Source organism: Mirounga leonina, unplaced genomic scaffold, assembly GCF_011800145.1.
Source record: "Mirounga leonina isolate KUSES-001 unplaced genomic scaffold, KU_Mleo_1.0 Mir_151, whole genome shotgun sequence".
NCBI lineage: Eukaryota > Metazoa > Chordata > Mammalia > Carnivora > Phocidae > Mirounga > Mirounga leonina.
Genome location: NW_023270377.1, coordinates 31599774 through 31611811, shown reverse-complemented (window position 1 = coordinate 31611811; position 12038 = coordinate 31599774). Strand labels below are relative to the sequence as shown.

General features: G+C 38.0%; 1 protein-coding gene across 3 annotated transcripts in view; it reads left to right on the top strand.

Moving 5' to 3' along the window:
- The window catches only part of LOC118012125 (cytochrome P450 20A1), a 74049-nt gene that overhangs the window by 28613 nt on the left and 33398 nt on the right, over positions 1-12038 (top strand). For all 3 annotated transcript variants that reach the window (XM_035007330.1, XM_035007332.1, XM_035007331.1), the window contains one exon: positions 6644-6811. In XM_035007330.1, coding sequence (XP_034863221.1) covers positions 6644-6811 — 168 coding nt within the window. The remainder of the gene's footprint in view (positions 1-6643; positions 6812-12038) is intronic.

The following is a 12038-nucleotide window of genomic DNA, read 5'->3' as shown; positions in this document are numbered from 1 at the left end:
ACATTTTCCAATATAGAGCACATACTGGGTCACAGATCAGCCCTTAAGAAGTACAAAAAGATTGAGATCATACCATGCATATTTTCAGACCACAATGCTATGAAACTTGAAGTCAACCACAAGAAAAAATTTGGAACGACCACAAATACATGGAGATTAAAGAACATCCTACTGGAGAATGAATTGGTTAATTAGAAATTAAAGAAGAAATACAAAAATACATGGAAGCAAATGAAAATGAAAACAGGACAGTCTGAAACCTTTGGGATACTGCAAAGGCAGTCCAAAGAGGGAAGTATATTGCAATACAGAGCTAACTCAAGAAGCAAGAAAAGTCTCAAATATATAGCCTAACCTTACACCGTAAGGAGCTAGAAAAGGAACAGCAAATAAAGCCTAAAGCCAGCAGAAGAAGGGAAATAATAAAGATTAGAGCAAAATTCAATGATATAGAAATCAAAAACCAGTAGAACAGATCAACAAAACTAAGTGTTGGTTTTTTGAAAGAGTTAATAAAATTGATAACCCCCTAGCCAGACTTATTAAAAAAAGAGAGAGAGAGAGAGGACCCAAATAAAAAATCATGAATGAAAGAGATACAACCAACACCATAGAAATACAAATAATCAAAGGAGAATATTATGGAAAATTATAGGCCAAAAAACTGGGCAATTTGGAACTACCAAAACTGAAACAGAAATAGAAAATTTGAACAGACCCATAACCAGCAGAGAAATGGAATCAGTAATCAAAAATCTCCCAACAAACAAAAGTCCAGGGCCAGATGACTTCCCAGGGGAATTCTACCAGACATTTAAAGAAGAGTTAAAACCTATTCTTCTCAGGTGCCTGGGTGGCTCAGTCGTTAAGCATCTGCCTTCATCTCAGGTCATGGTCCCAGGGTCCTGGGATCGAGTCCCACATCAGGCTCCCTGCTCGGTGGGAAGCCTGCTTCTCCCTCTCCCACTCCCCCTGCTTGTGTTCCCGCTCTCGCTGTGTCTCTCTCTGTCAAATAAAATCTTAAAAAAAAAAAAAAAAACCCTATTCTCAAACTTTTTCAAAAAATTGAAATGGAAAACTTCCAAACTCATTCTGAGGCCAGCATTATTTTGATTCCAAAACTGGACAAAGACCCCAGTAAAAAGGGTAATTGCTGGCCAATATCCCTGATGAACATGGATGCAAAAATTCTCAATGAGATACTAACAAATAAAATCCAATAGTACATTAGAAGAATTATTCATCACGACCAAGTGGGGTTTATTCCTGGGCTGCTAGGGTGGTTCAGTATTTGCGAATCAATCAACGTGATACACCACATTAGTGAAAGAAAGGGTAAGAACCACATGATCTCCTCAGTAGATGCAGAAAAACTTGACAAATAGAGCATCTATTCTTTTTTTTAAGATTTATTTATTTACTCATTTGAGAGAATGAGAGAGAGAGAGCACATGGCGGGGGGAGGGTCAAAGGGAGAAGCAGACTCCCCACTGAGCAGGGAGCCCAGTGCGGGACTCGATCCCGGGAGTCCAGGATCATGACCTGAGCCGAAGGCAGTCGCCCAACCATCTGAGCCACCCACACGCCCTACAGCGTCTATTCTTGATAAAAACCCTCAACAAGTATGGAACATACCTCAACATCATAAAAGCCATATATGAAAGACCCACATCAAATATCCTCAATGGGGAAAAACTGAGAGCTTTTCCTTTATGGTCAGGAACTATACAGGGATTTCCACTCTCACCATTACTATTCACCTTAGTACTGGAAGTCTTAGCCTCAGTAGTCAGACAACAAAAAGAAATAAAAGGCATTCAGATCAGTAAGGAAGAAGTCAAATTTTCACTGTTTGCAGATGACATGATACTGTATGGAGAAAACCTGAAAGACTCCACCAAAAAATTGCTAGAACTAATACATGAATTCAGCAGAGTCACAAGCTATAAAATCAATGTACTGAAATCTGTTGCATTTCTATACACCAATAATGAAGCAGCAGAAAAAAAAATCAAGGAATCAATTCCATTTACAATTGCACCAAAAACAATAAGATACCTAGGAATAACCTAACCAAAGAGGTAAAAGATCTGTACTCTGAAAAGCATAGAATATTTATGAAAGAAATGGAAGCGCTCAGAAAGAAATGGGAAAAAATTCCGTGCTCATGGATTGGAAGAACAAACATTGCTAAAATGTCTATACTACCCAAAGCAGTCTACACATTCAATGCAATCCCTATCAAAATACCACCAACATTTTTCACAGAGCTAGAACAAATAATCGTAAAGTTTGTTTGGAAGCACAAAAGACCCCGAATAGCCAAAGCAGTCCTGAAAAAGAAAAGCAAAGTGAAGCATCAGGATTCCAGACTTCAAGCTATATTACAAAGCTGTAATCAACAAGAGAGTGTGATACTGGCAGAAAAACAGATACATAGATCAATGGGACAGAATAGAAAACCCAGAAATGGACTCACAACTGTATGGTCAACTATTTTTTTTTTTTTTAAAGATTGCATTTATTTATTTGACACAGAGAGACACAGTGAGAGAGGGAACACAAGCAGGGGGAGTGGGAGAGGGAGAAGCAGGCTTCCCGCTGAGCAGGGAACCCGATGCAGGGCTCAATCCCAGGACACTGGGATCATGACCTGAGCCAAAGGCAGGCGCCTAATGACTGAGCCACCCAGGGGCCCCTAAACTAATCTTTGACAAAGCAGGAAAAAATATCCAATGGGAGAAAGAATGTCTCTTTAATAAATAGGGTTGGAAAAACTGGACAGCGACATGCAGAAGAATGAAACTGGACCACTTTCCTACACCATACACAAAAATAAATTAAAAATGGATAAGAGACCTAATTGTGAGACGGGGAATCCATCAAAATCCTAGAGGAGGGGTGCCTGGGTGGCTCAGTCGTTAAGCATCTGCCTTCGACTCAGGTCATGATCCCAGGGTCCTGGAATCGAGCCCCGCATCAGGTCTCTGCTCAGCGGAAAGCCTGCTTCTCCCTCTCCCACACCCCCTGCTTGTGTTCCCTCTCTTGCTGTCTCTCTCTCTGTCAAATAAATAAAATCTTAAAAAAAAAAAAATCCTAGAGGAGAACACAGGCAGCAACCTCTTTAACTTTGGCTGTACCAACTTCCTATAAGACACGCCATTGGAGGCAAGGGAAATAAAAGCAGAAATCAACTATTGGGACTTCATCAGGATAAAAAGCTTCTGCCCAGCGAAGGAAACAGTCATCAAAACTAAAAGGCTGCCTATAGAATGGGAGAAGATATTTGCAAATGACATATCTGATAATGGGTTAATATCCAAAATCTATAATGAACTCATCAAACTCAACACCCAAAAAACAAGTAATCCAGTTAAGAAATGGGCAGAAGACATCAATAGACATTCTTCCAAAGAAGACATCCAGATGGCTAACAGACACATGAAAAAATGCTAAACATCACTCATCATCAGGAAATACAAATCAAAACCACAATGAGATACCACCTCACACCTGTCATAATGGCTAAAATTAACAACACAGTAAAAAACAGATGTTGGTGAGGATGTGGAGAAAGGGGACCCCTCTTACACTGTTGGTGGGAATGCAAACTGGTGCAGCCATTCTGGAAAACAATATGGAGGTTCCTCAAAAAGTTAAAAATAGAAGTACCCTACGATCCAGCAATTACACTTCTAGATATTTACCCAAAGGATACAAAAACAAAGATTTGAAGGGGTACATGCATCCCGATGCTTATAGCAGCAATATCAATGATAGCCAAATTACAGAAAGAGCCGAAATGCCCATTGACTGATGAATGGATAAAAAAGAAGTGGTGTATACACACACACACACACACACACACTGGAATATTACAAAGCCATTAAAAAATGAAATCTTGCCATTTGTATTGACATGGGTGGAGCTAGAGTGTATTATTCTAAGTGAAATAAGTCAGAGAAAGACAAATACCATATGATTTTACTCATGTGGAATTTAGGAAACAAAACAGATGAACATGTGGGAAGGGTGGAAAAAGAGGAGGAGGAGGGAGGCAAAGCATAAGAGACATTTTTTTAAAGAGAGAGCATGAGCTGGGGGCGGGGGCAGCAGGAGAAGGAGAGGGAGAGAAGCAGACTCCCCACTGAGCGTGGAGCCTGACTTGGATTGATCTCACGACCCTGAGGTTATGACCTGAGCCGAATTCAAGAGTCAGATACTTAACCAATGGAGCAACCCAGGCACCCCAAGAGACTCTTAGCAATAAAGAACAAACTGAGGGTTGATGGAGGGAGGTGGATGGAGGATGGGCTAAATAGGTGACAGGTATTAAGAAGGGAACTTGTTATGATAAGCACTGGGTGTTAATGTAAGTGATGAATCACTAAATTCTATTCCTGAAACCAATATTACACCATATGGTAATTAACTAGAATTTAAATAGAAATTTGGAAGAAACAAAAAAGAAAGAATGTAATAGGATGCATAAACATAACAATAAATTTTCAGAGTTGTGATAGTGGCATGTGTAGTCAACAAAATAGATAATGTCCAGAAAAAATCCCAAGTTCTTAATGGGAATCCGTGTATGATGAGTGGCATTTCAAATCAGTGGAAAAAAGACATGTACTTAAGTGTGAGACAACAATGGAAGCATTTTGAAAATTAAGTGAACAAATAAATCAATGGAATGCACACTTTATACCAAAGTAAATTCTCCTTTAAATGTAAGGATCAAGGTAAAGGCTTGGCATTGACATGTGATACTTGGAATAAATTTAAAAAAATGGCTCAACACTAAGATCATAAATTATGAGTGTGTAGCTTTGTCACATGGTGTTTGGCCTGACAACTTACTTAAAAAGGATTAGATATTCAGGAGTAGACTGAGTGATGAAGAAGGTAAGGTCTGGCACTTTAGTATCTTAGTGGGTGAACACTTAACACTCAGTTGGGTTTCCCAGTTCTATGCTGGAATCTGAGATGGTTGCAAGTTACATACTTTTGCTAGAGTTTTGAGATAAAATCCCATGTTTATTAAGGAAAATAATGTTTTCTGAAGCAAAAGAACTTTGATATGTGACAAAGGAAATCTTACGGGTTTATTTTATATCTATTAATATGTTTTATTTTTTCTTACAAGAAAGCTTGTTTACTGCCAATATTTACCTTCCACATTTGGAACTTACATGGTTATCTATATTCAAACTTAAATTAGCTCTTCTAATTTTGCCAAGAAATAGCCTCACTTTAATGGTTTGTTTCCAAAATCTTTTTTCACCTTTTAGTATAAAGTTATGTGAACTTCAGTAATAACTATAGAATTCTAAGTTTTTAAAGTATCTGGGATTATTTTGTTCATAACCTGAAAGTAATTTTAAATTATGTAATTATGTTCTGTTTTAATCATTATCTTCCTGTTTTCTTCATACTTCACCCATCTCAAAGAGTTTCCTTAAGGTATATTAACTGGTTCGGTGGCGCTTGGGTGACTCAGTCAGTTAAGCGTCTGCCTTTGGCTCAGGTCATGATCCCAGAGTCCTGGGATCAAGCCCCACATCAGGCTCCCAGCTCAGCAGCGAGCCTGCTTCTGCCTGTAGCTCCCCCTGCTTGTGTTCTCTCTTTCTCTGTCAAATGAATAAATAAAATTTTTAAAATAAAATAAAAAAGTATATTAACTGGTTCAACTCATTAATCTTGATACTATGGAATTATTAAAACTTCTCTTTCTCAAAAAAAAAAGTATTCCAGATACGTCACTTTAAATTGGTATAAACCTATGTAGTGTGATTCTTTTCATTTTGAACATTTATTTTCTGAATCATAACACTTAATTTTAATCCTTTATACTGTGACAAAATTTCCATGGATTTGATATGGGAAGGGAACTTAAATTTAAGTATATTACCTCACAAAACCTTTCCTCCATATGACATGGGTATAATTATCCCTATCACCCCAGCCACACAAGGTATATGTCATCTGCTTTTACCTGTTGAGACACCTGAACCTTGGAAGAGTCAGGCAAATTGCTCAAAGTCACATTGCTTCTGAGTGACAGAGCTAGAAGGAAAACCAAGGGTTTTCTGACTCCAAAGCTTTTGATCTCTTTACTACCCATTGTTTTTATTCCATAAGGAATTTAATAAATATTTGTTGAATGAAGGAATGACAGAGACTGAGAGGTTTCTGTCATTGAAGCATGTGTAAGATTTTACATACTCATGTTTATTGATTACCGTATCACAGGCACTGTGATGAATCTTTATTTTTTATTTATTACTATTTATTATATATATTTAAATTTTAGAACTTTTTTTATTTTTAATTAGAGAATAGATTTTAGTCTCTTAATTTCTTTTAGGTTTAAGGTTTTTCCAGCTCTTGAACTTTTAATTTATCTTTTTTGTTTTTATTATTGTGGTAGTTGTTTTGTTTTGCAAATCAACCCTTTGATAGAATCTGAACCAGAACCATTGAGGGTATAACTATACGCGAAGCCAGTGTTAGCCAAATTAAGTAAACACCTGATTGTTTACTTTGATTAGAGTTGAACTGTGAAATTAATCTGCTTGCTGAATTTTTCCAAGATTTAGCAAGAAGAAATAATAAATCGTTGTGATTTTCTGTTCTCTTTCAGCTTTCAGAAGAATTATTAGATAAATGGCTCTCCTACCCAGAGTCCCAGCATGTACCCCTCGGCCAGCATATGCTTGGTTTTGCTATGAAGTCTGTTACACAGATGGTAATGGGTAGTACATTTGAAGATGACCAGGAAGTCATTCACTTCCAGAAGAATCATGGCACGGTAAGTCTTGGGACAAGTTTAAAATGATTCTTTCATCAAATTGGATAGTTTAATAATGTAGGCTTTACCTTTCAAGAAGAAGATTTAGGATCTTGTAGTGTAGAATTTCCTTGTTTTGGGCTAAAATAGCAGTGCAAGCAAAGATAATTATATTTCTAAAAAATGTAAGAATTACTTTTTTTAAGCAATTTTTGAAATTTAAAAAGCATCTAAATTTCCTAAAGAAGTTTCCCCTTAATACTTACCAAGTATGTTATAAAATAATACTGAATTCTAGAATAAAGAGAAAAACTAATAGAACTAGGCTATGTCCCATATAGAAAGAAGTTAAAGCCAGTGGAACATTAAAATGTTAATGAAATGAATATGATTTAAAGAAAGCCTAATTCAGTCTAAAATTGATTTACTTTTTTTTCTAGATTCACATATGGAATTTATTTTATTCTCTATTTTTATCAGTTTCAGTATTAATTTACTTAATCCCAATATTAATTTATTTGGTTCAAATAATACTTGGGTCATTTTGCTGCATTTTGGGTCTCTGAGAAATTATTCCTTACTTTATACAAATCTACAAAAAACATTTTGGTTAAATAATCAAGATAATGTGTTTAGAACAAAAATCACTAGAAACTGTGGCTTAACACTCTGTTATTGTTTAATATACTTTTCCCCATTAAAATGGTTTATTTACATATGTCTGATGATTACAAAATATTTTTTTTTTTTTTTTAAGATTTTATTTATTTATTTGACAGAGACAGTGAGAGAGGGAACACAAGCAGGGGGAGTGGGAGAGGGAGAAGCAGGCTTCCCGCAGAGCAGGGAGCCCGATGCGGGGCTCGATCCCAGGACATGGAATCATGACCTGAGCCAAAAGCAGACGCTTAACAACTGAGCCACCCAGGCACCCCCAAAATACATGTTTCTTATCAACATATTCAGGAGTGTAAAAATAAAGGTGGAAAAATCACTCTAAAATGAAGAGAAAGAACATACCAGCATAAAAACATACAGAATAGGTCATCCTGGAAATAATACTGGATGTCTTTTTTTTTAAAAAATGCTATCTTGGGACGCCTGAGTGGCATTCACTTCCTAGACTAAACTAGTCTATGTACCCAGGCAAAATAAATTGGTTAAGGAATTCCTAAAATGTCTTCATATTTTAACAAAGAATCAACTCTTGACTCAGTTATTGTTGTCTGATTTTTTGTGCATGTTGACAAGATAGCATTTTTTTTAAAGATTTTGTATTTATTTGTCAGAGAGAGAGAGCACAAAGCAGGGGGAGCGGCAGGCAGAGGGAGAAGCAGGTTCCCCACTGAGCAGGGAGCCCAATGTGGGACTCGATTTTAGGCCCCTGGGATCAAGACCTGAGCCGAAGGCAGACGCTTAACTGACTGAGCCACTCAGGCATCCCAAGATAGCATTTTTTAAAAAAGACATCCAGTATTATTTCCAGGATGACCTATTCTATATGTTTTTATGCTGGTATTTTCTTTCTCTTCATTTTTCATTCTTTCCTTAGAACTGCAAAATGGAAATAATTTCAAACTTAGAGAAAAGTTGCAACTAGTATAAGGAACTCCCATATATCTTTTACCCAAGTTCATCATTTGTTTACATTTTGCCCCCCTTGCTTTTGTCATTAATTATCTACCTCTTTATCTGTCTGTCTTTTCATTGCTCCCACCCTTACCTGAACCATTTGAGAGAGAAGTAGACATTTTGCCTTTTTTCCACCTAAATACTTCAGTCTGTATTTCCTAAAAACAAGGGTATTCTTTTTTTTTTTTTTAAGATTTTATTTATTTATTTGACAGAGAGAGACACAGCGAGAGAGGGAACACAAGCAGGGGGAGTGGGAGAGGGAGAAGCAGGCCTCCCTCAGAGCAGGGAGCCCGATGCGGGGCTCGATCCCAGGACCCTGGGATCATGACCTGAGCCGAAGGCAGACGCTTAACAGTAGATCCACCCAGGCACCCCAACAAGGGTATTATCTTATATAGTGACAACACAGTTTTCAAACTTGGGAAATTGAACATTCATACAATACTGTTATCCACAGCCCATATTCAGATTTCTTCACTTTCAGTGGTCAGACCTCTTTAATGTGGAATAGTTCCTCAGTTTTTCTTTGTTTTTTGACCTTGACATTTTTCAGAAAACACAGGCCGGTTATTTTGTGCAGTGTCTCTCAATTTGGGTTTGAGTAGATTCAAATTATGTATTTTTGGAATCTGGTATTCTCTTAACAATACTAGAAGTTGTCAAAGGGAAGTTTCCAGACCATAAACATGACTTAAATTCCTTCTTCAAATGATGTTTTAATGTCTGAAGCACCATAGTGTTGCTGTTGTCCTATCATGCCACCAGGAATAATAACCAATTTATGCATGCAGAGGCAATGACAACTGCATCATGACTACTGCTTGGTTGACAACAGTTGAGATGCCATCACTTGTAGGACGTATACTGAGTTCACAGGTGTCAAACTGAAAAACGTACTCCTCACATATAGTTGTATACTCTGTTTCTGGAATGCGCTCTGAAAACTTGTCCCAATTATTTTCCCACCAACATTAGTGTGCTCGTTCCCTGACATTTAGAGTTATTGATCCTTTAAATATTTGCCTATGTAATAAGTCAAAAATTGTATTTCATGATTATAATTTTATTTTTTATTGTTTACAAGGTTAAACATCATTTAATATTTTTATCGAACATTTGTGTTTCAATTTGTGTTATGTGGGATACTTTCATATGTTCTTTGCCATATTTCTATTGATGTGTTTTTTAGTAATCAGAAAGAGCTCTTTATTTTTTTTTTATTTTGTCTTTATTTTTTTTATTTTTTTAAAGATTTATTTATTCATTTGAGAGAGCGAGAATGAGAGAGAGTACATGAGAGGGGGGAGGGTCAGAGGGAGAAGCAGGCTCCTTGCTGAGCAGGGAGCCCGATGCGGGACTCGATCCCGGGACTCCAGGATCATGACCTGAGCCGAAGGCAGTCGCTTAACCAACTGAGCCACCCAGGCGCCCAATTTTGTCTTTATTTTTTAAAGTAACAGGGGCGCCTGGGAGTCTGCTTCTCCCTCTGACCCTCCCCCTCTCATGCTCTCTCTCTCTCTCTCTCATTCTCTCTCTCAAATAAATAAATAAAATCTTTAAATAAATAAATAAATAAATAAAGTAACCTATACACCCAACGTGGGGCTTGAACTCATGACCCGAGATCAAGAGTTGCATGCTCTACTGACTAAGCCAGCCAGATGCCCTAAGAGCTCTTTATTTTTATCTCAGTTTTCATTTATAGGGCTTTAAAAAAAGAAAGGCTTTATTTTTTATAGCAGTTTTGGGTTTATAATAAAATTGAGAGGAAAGGGGTGCCTGGGTGGCTCAGTTGGTTAAGCAGCCAACTCTTGATTTCAGCTCAGGTCAGGATTGTGAGATTGAGCCCCATATTGGGCTCCATGTTGAGTGTGGAGCCTGCTTAGAATTCTCTTTCTCCCTTTCCCTCAAAAAAAAAAAAAGGGAAGGAGGAAGATACAGAGATTTCATATACCCCTTTCATTTACCCTGTGCTTCCACAAATGCATAGCCTTCACCATTATTGACATCACTTACCAAAATTGTGCATTTTTTTCCAAGGATGAACCTATATTGACATATCATAATTACCCCAAGGGTTCACAGTTGGTATTGTACATTCAGTGGGTTTGGACAAATGTATAATAACATATATCTATCATTATAATGTCATACAAAGGATTTTCACTGCCCTAAAAATCCTCTGTCTATTCATCTCATGCCTCCTCTTTCTGGCAAGCACTGACCTTTTTTAAAGATTTTTTTTTTTTTTGAAGATTTTGTTTATTTATTTGACAGAGAGAGAGATAGCGAGAGCAGGAACACAAGCAGGGGGAGTGGGAGAGGGAGAAGCAGGCTTCCCACCGAGCAGGGAGCCTGATGTGGGGCTCGATCCCAGAACCTGGGATCATGACCTGAGCTGAAGGCAGACCCTTAACGACTAAGCCACCCAGGCGCCCAAGCACTGCCCTTTTTATTGTATCCTTAGTTTTGCCTTTTCTAGAATGTCATATAGTTGGAATCATTCAGTATGTAAACTCCTCAGATTGGTTTATTTTTCACTTATATTTAAGCTTCATCCATGTCTTTTCATGGCTTGATAGCTCATTTCTTTTAGCACTGAATAGTATTGCATTGTCTGGATGTACCACAGCTCATCCATTCATCTACTAAAGGACATCTTGGTTGCTTCCCAGTTTTGGCAGTTATGAACAAAGCTGCAGTGAACAGCTGTGTGCAGGTTTTTGTGTGGACATAAGTTTCCAGCTCCTTTGGGTAAATACCAAGAGGTGTGATTGCTGGTAAGAGTATGTTTAATTTTGTAAGAAACGGTTTTTGAGGATTCTATTGATGTATCCTCTGGCTCAGAGGTTCTTTACTAAGCTGTGACCAGTGTACTAATAAGCCTACAAAAGGCATTCATTTCTGCTACAGTGTTTTTTATCTCTAACATTTCTTTCTGGTGGTTAGGATTTCCATCTCTCTGCCTACATTGCCTATCTGTTCTTGCATGCTGTGTGCTTTATCCTTTACCTAAGGATCCTTTAGAACCCTTAGCAGCATATTAAGCAGAGTTGTTTTAAATTCCTGGGGGCGCCTGGGTGGCTTAGTCAGTTGGGCATCTGACTCTTGGTATTGGCTCGGGTCATGGTCTTGGGTTGTGAGAGCAAGCCCCACGTCAGGCTCCGTGCTGGGCGTGGAGCCTGCTTGAGATTCTCTTTCTCCCTCTGCCCGTCCTCCCAACTTCCCCCCCACCCCCTCTCGCATGCTCTAAATTAATTAATTAATTAGTTCTTCATCTGATAATTCCAATGTCCCCTCCATATATTGTTCTAATACTTGCTCTGTTTCTTCAAATTGTATTTTTTACCTTTTGGTATCCCTTGTAATTTTTTTATTGATCCCTGGACAAACTGGGTAAAAGAAACTGGTGTAAATACGCCTTTAGTAATGTGATGGTGAGGTGTGAGGAAAGGGGAAGCATCCCACAGTCCTATGATTAGGTGTCAGTCTTTTAGTGAGCCTGTGCCTCTGGATCGTGAACTTCATAAGTGTTTCTCAGTTTTTTTTTCCCCTCCCCATTTGGGTGGGACAGGATGGCTTCCTTCTTCCTTCTTCCACATGAAACGCTAGC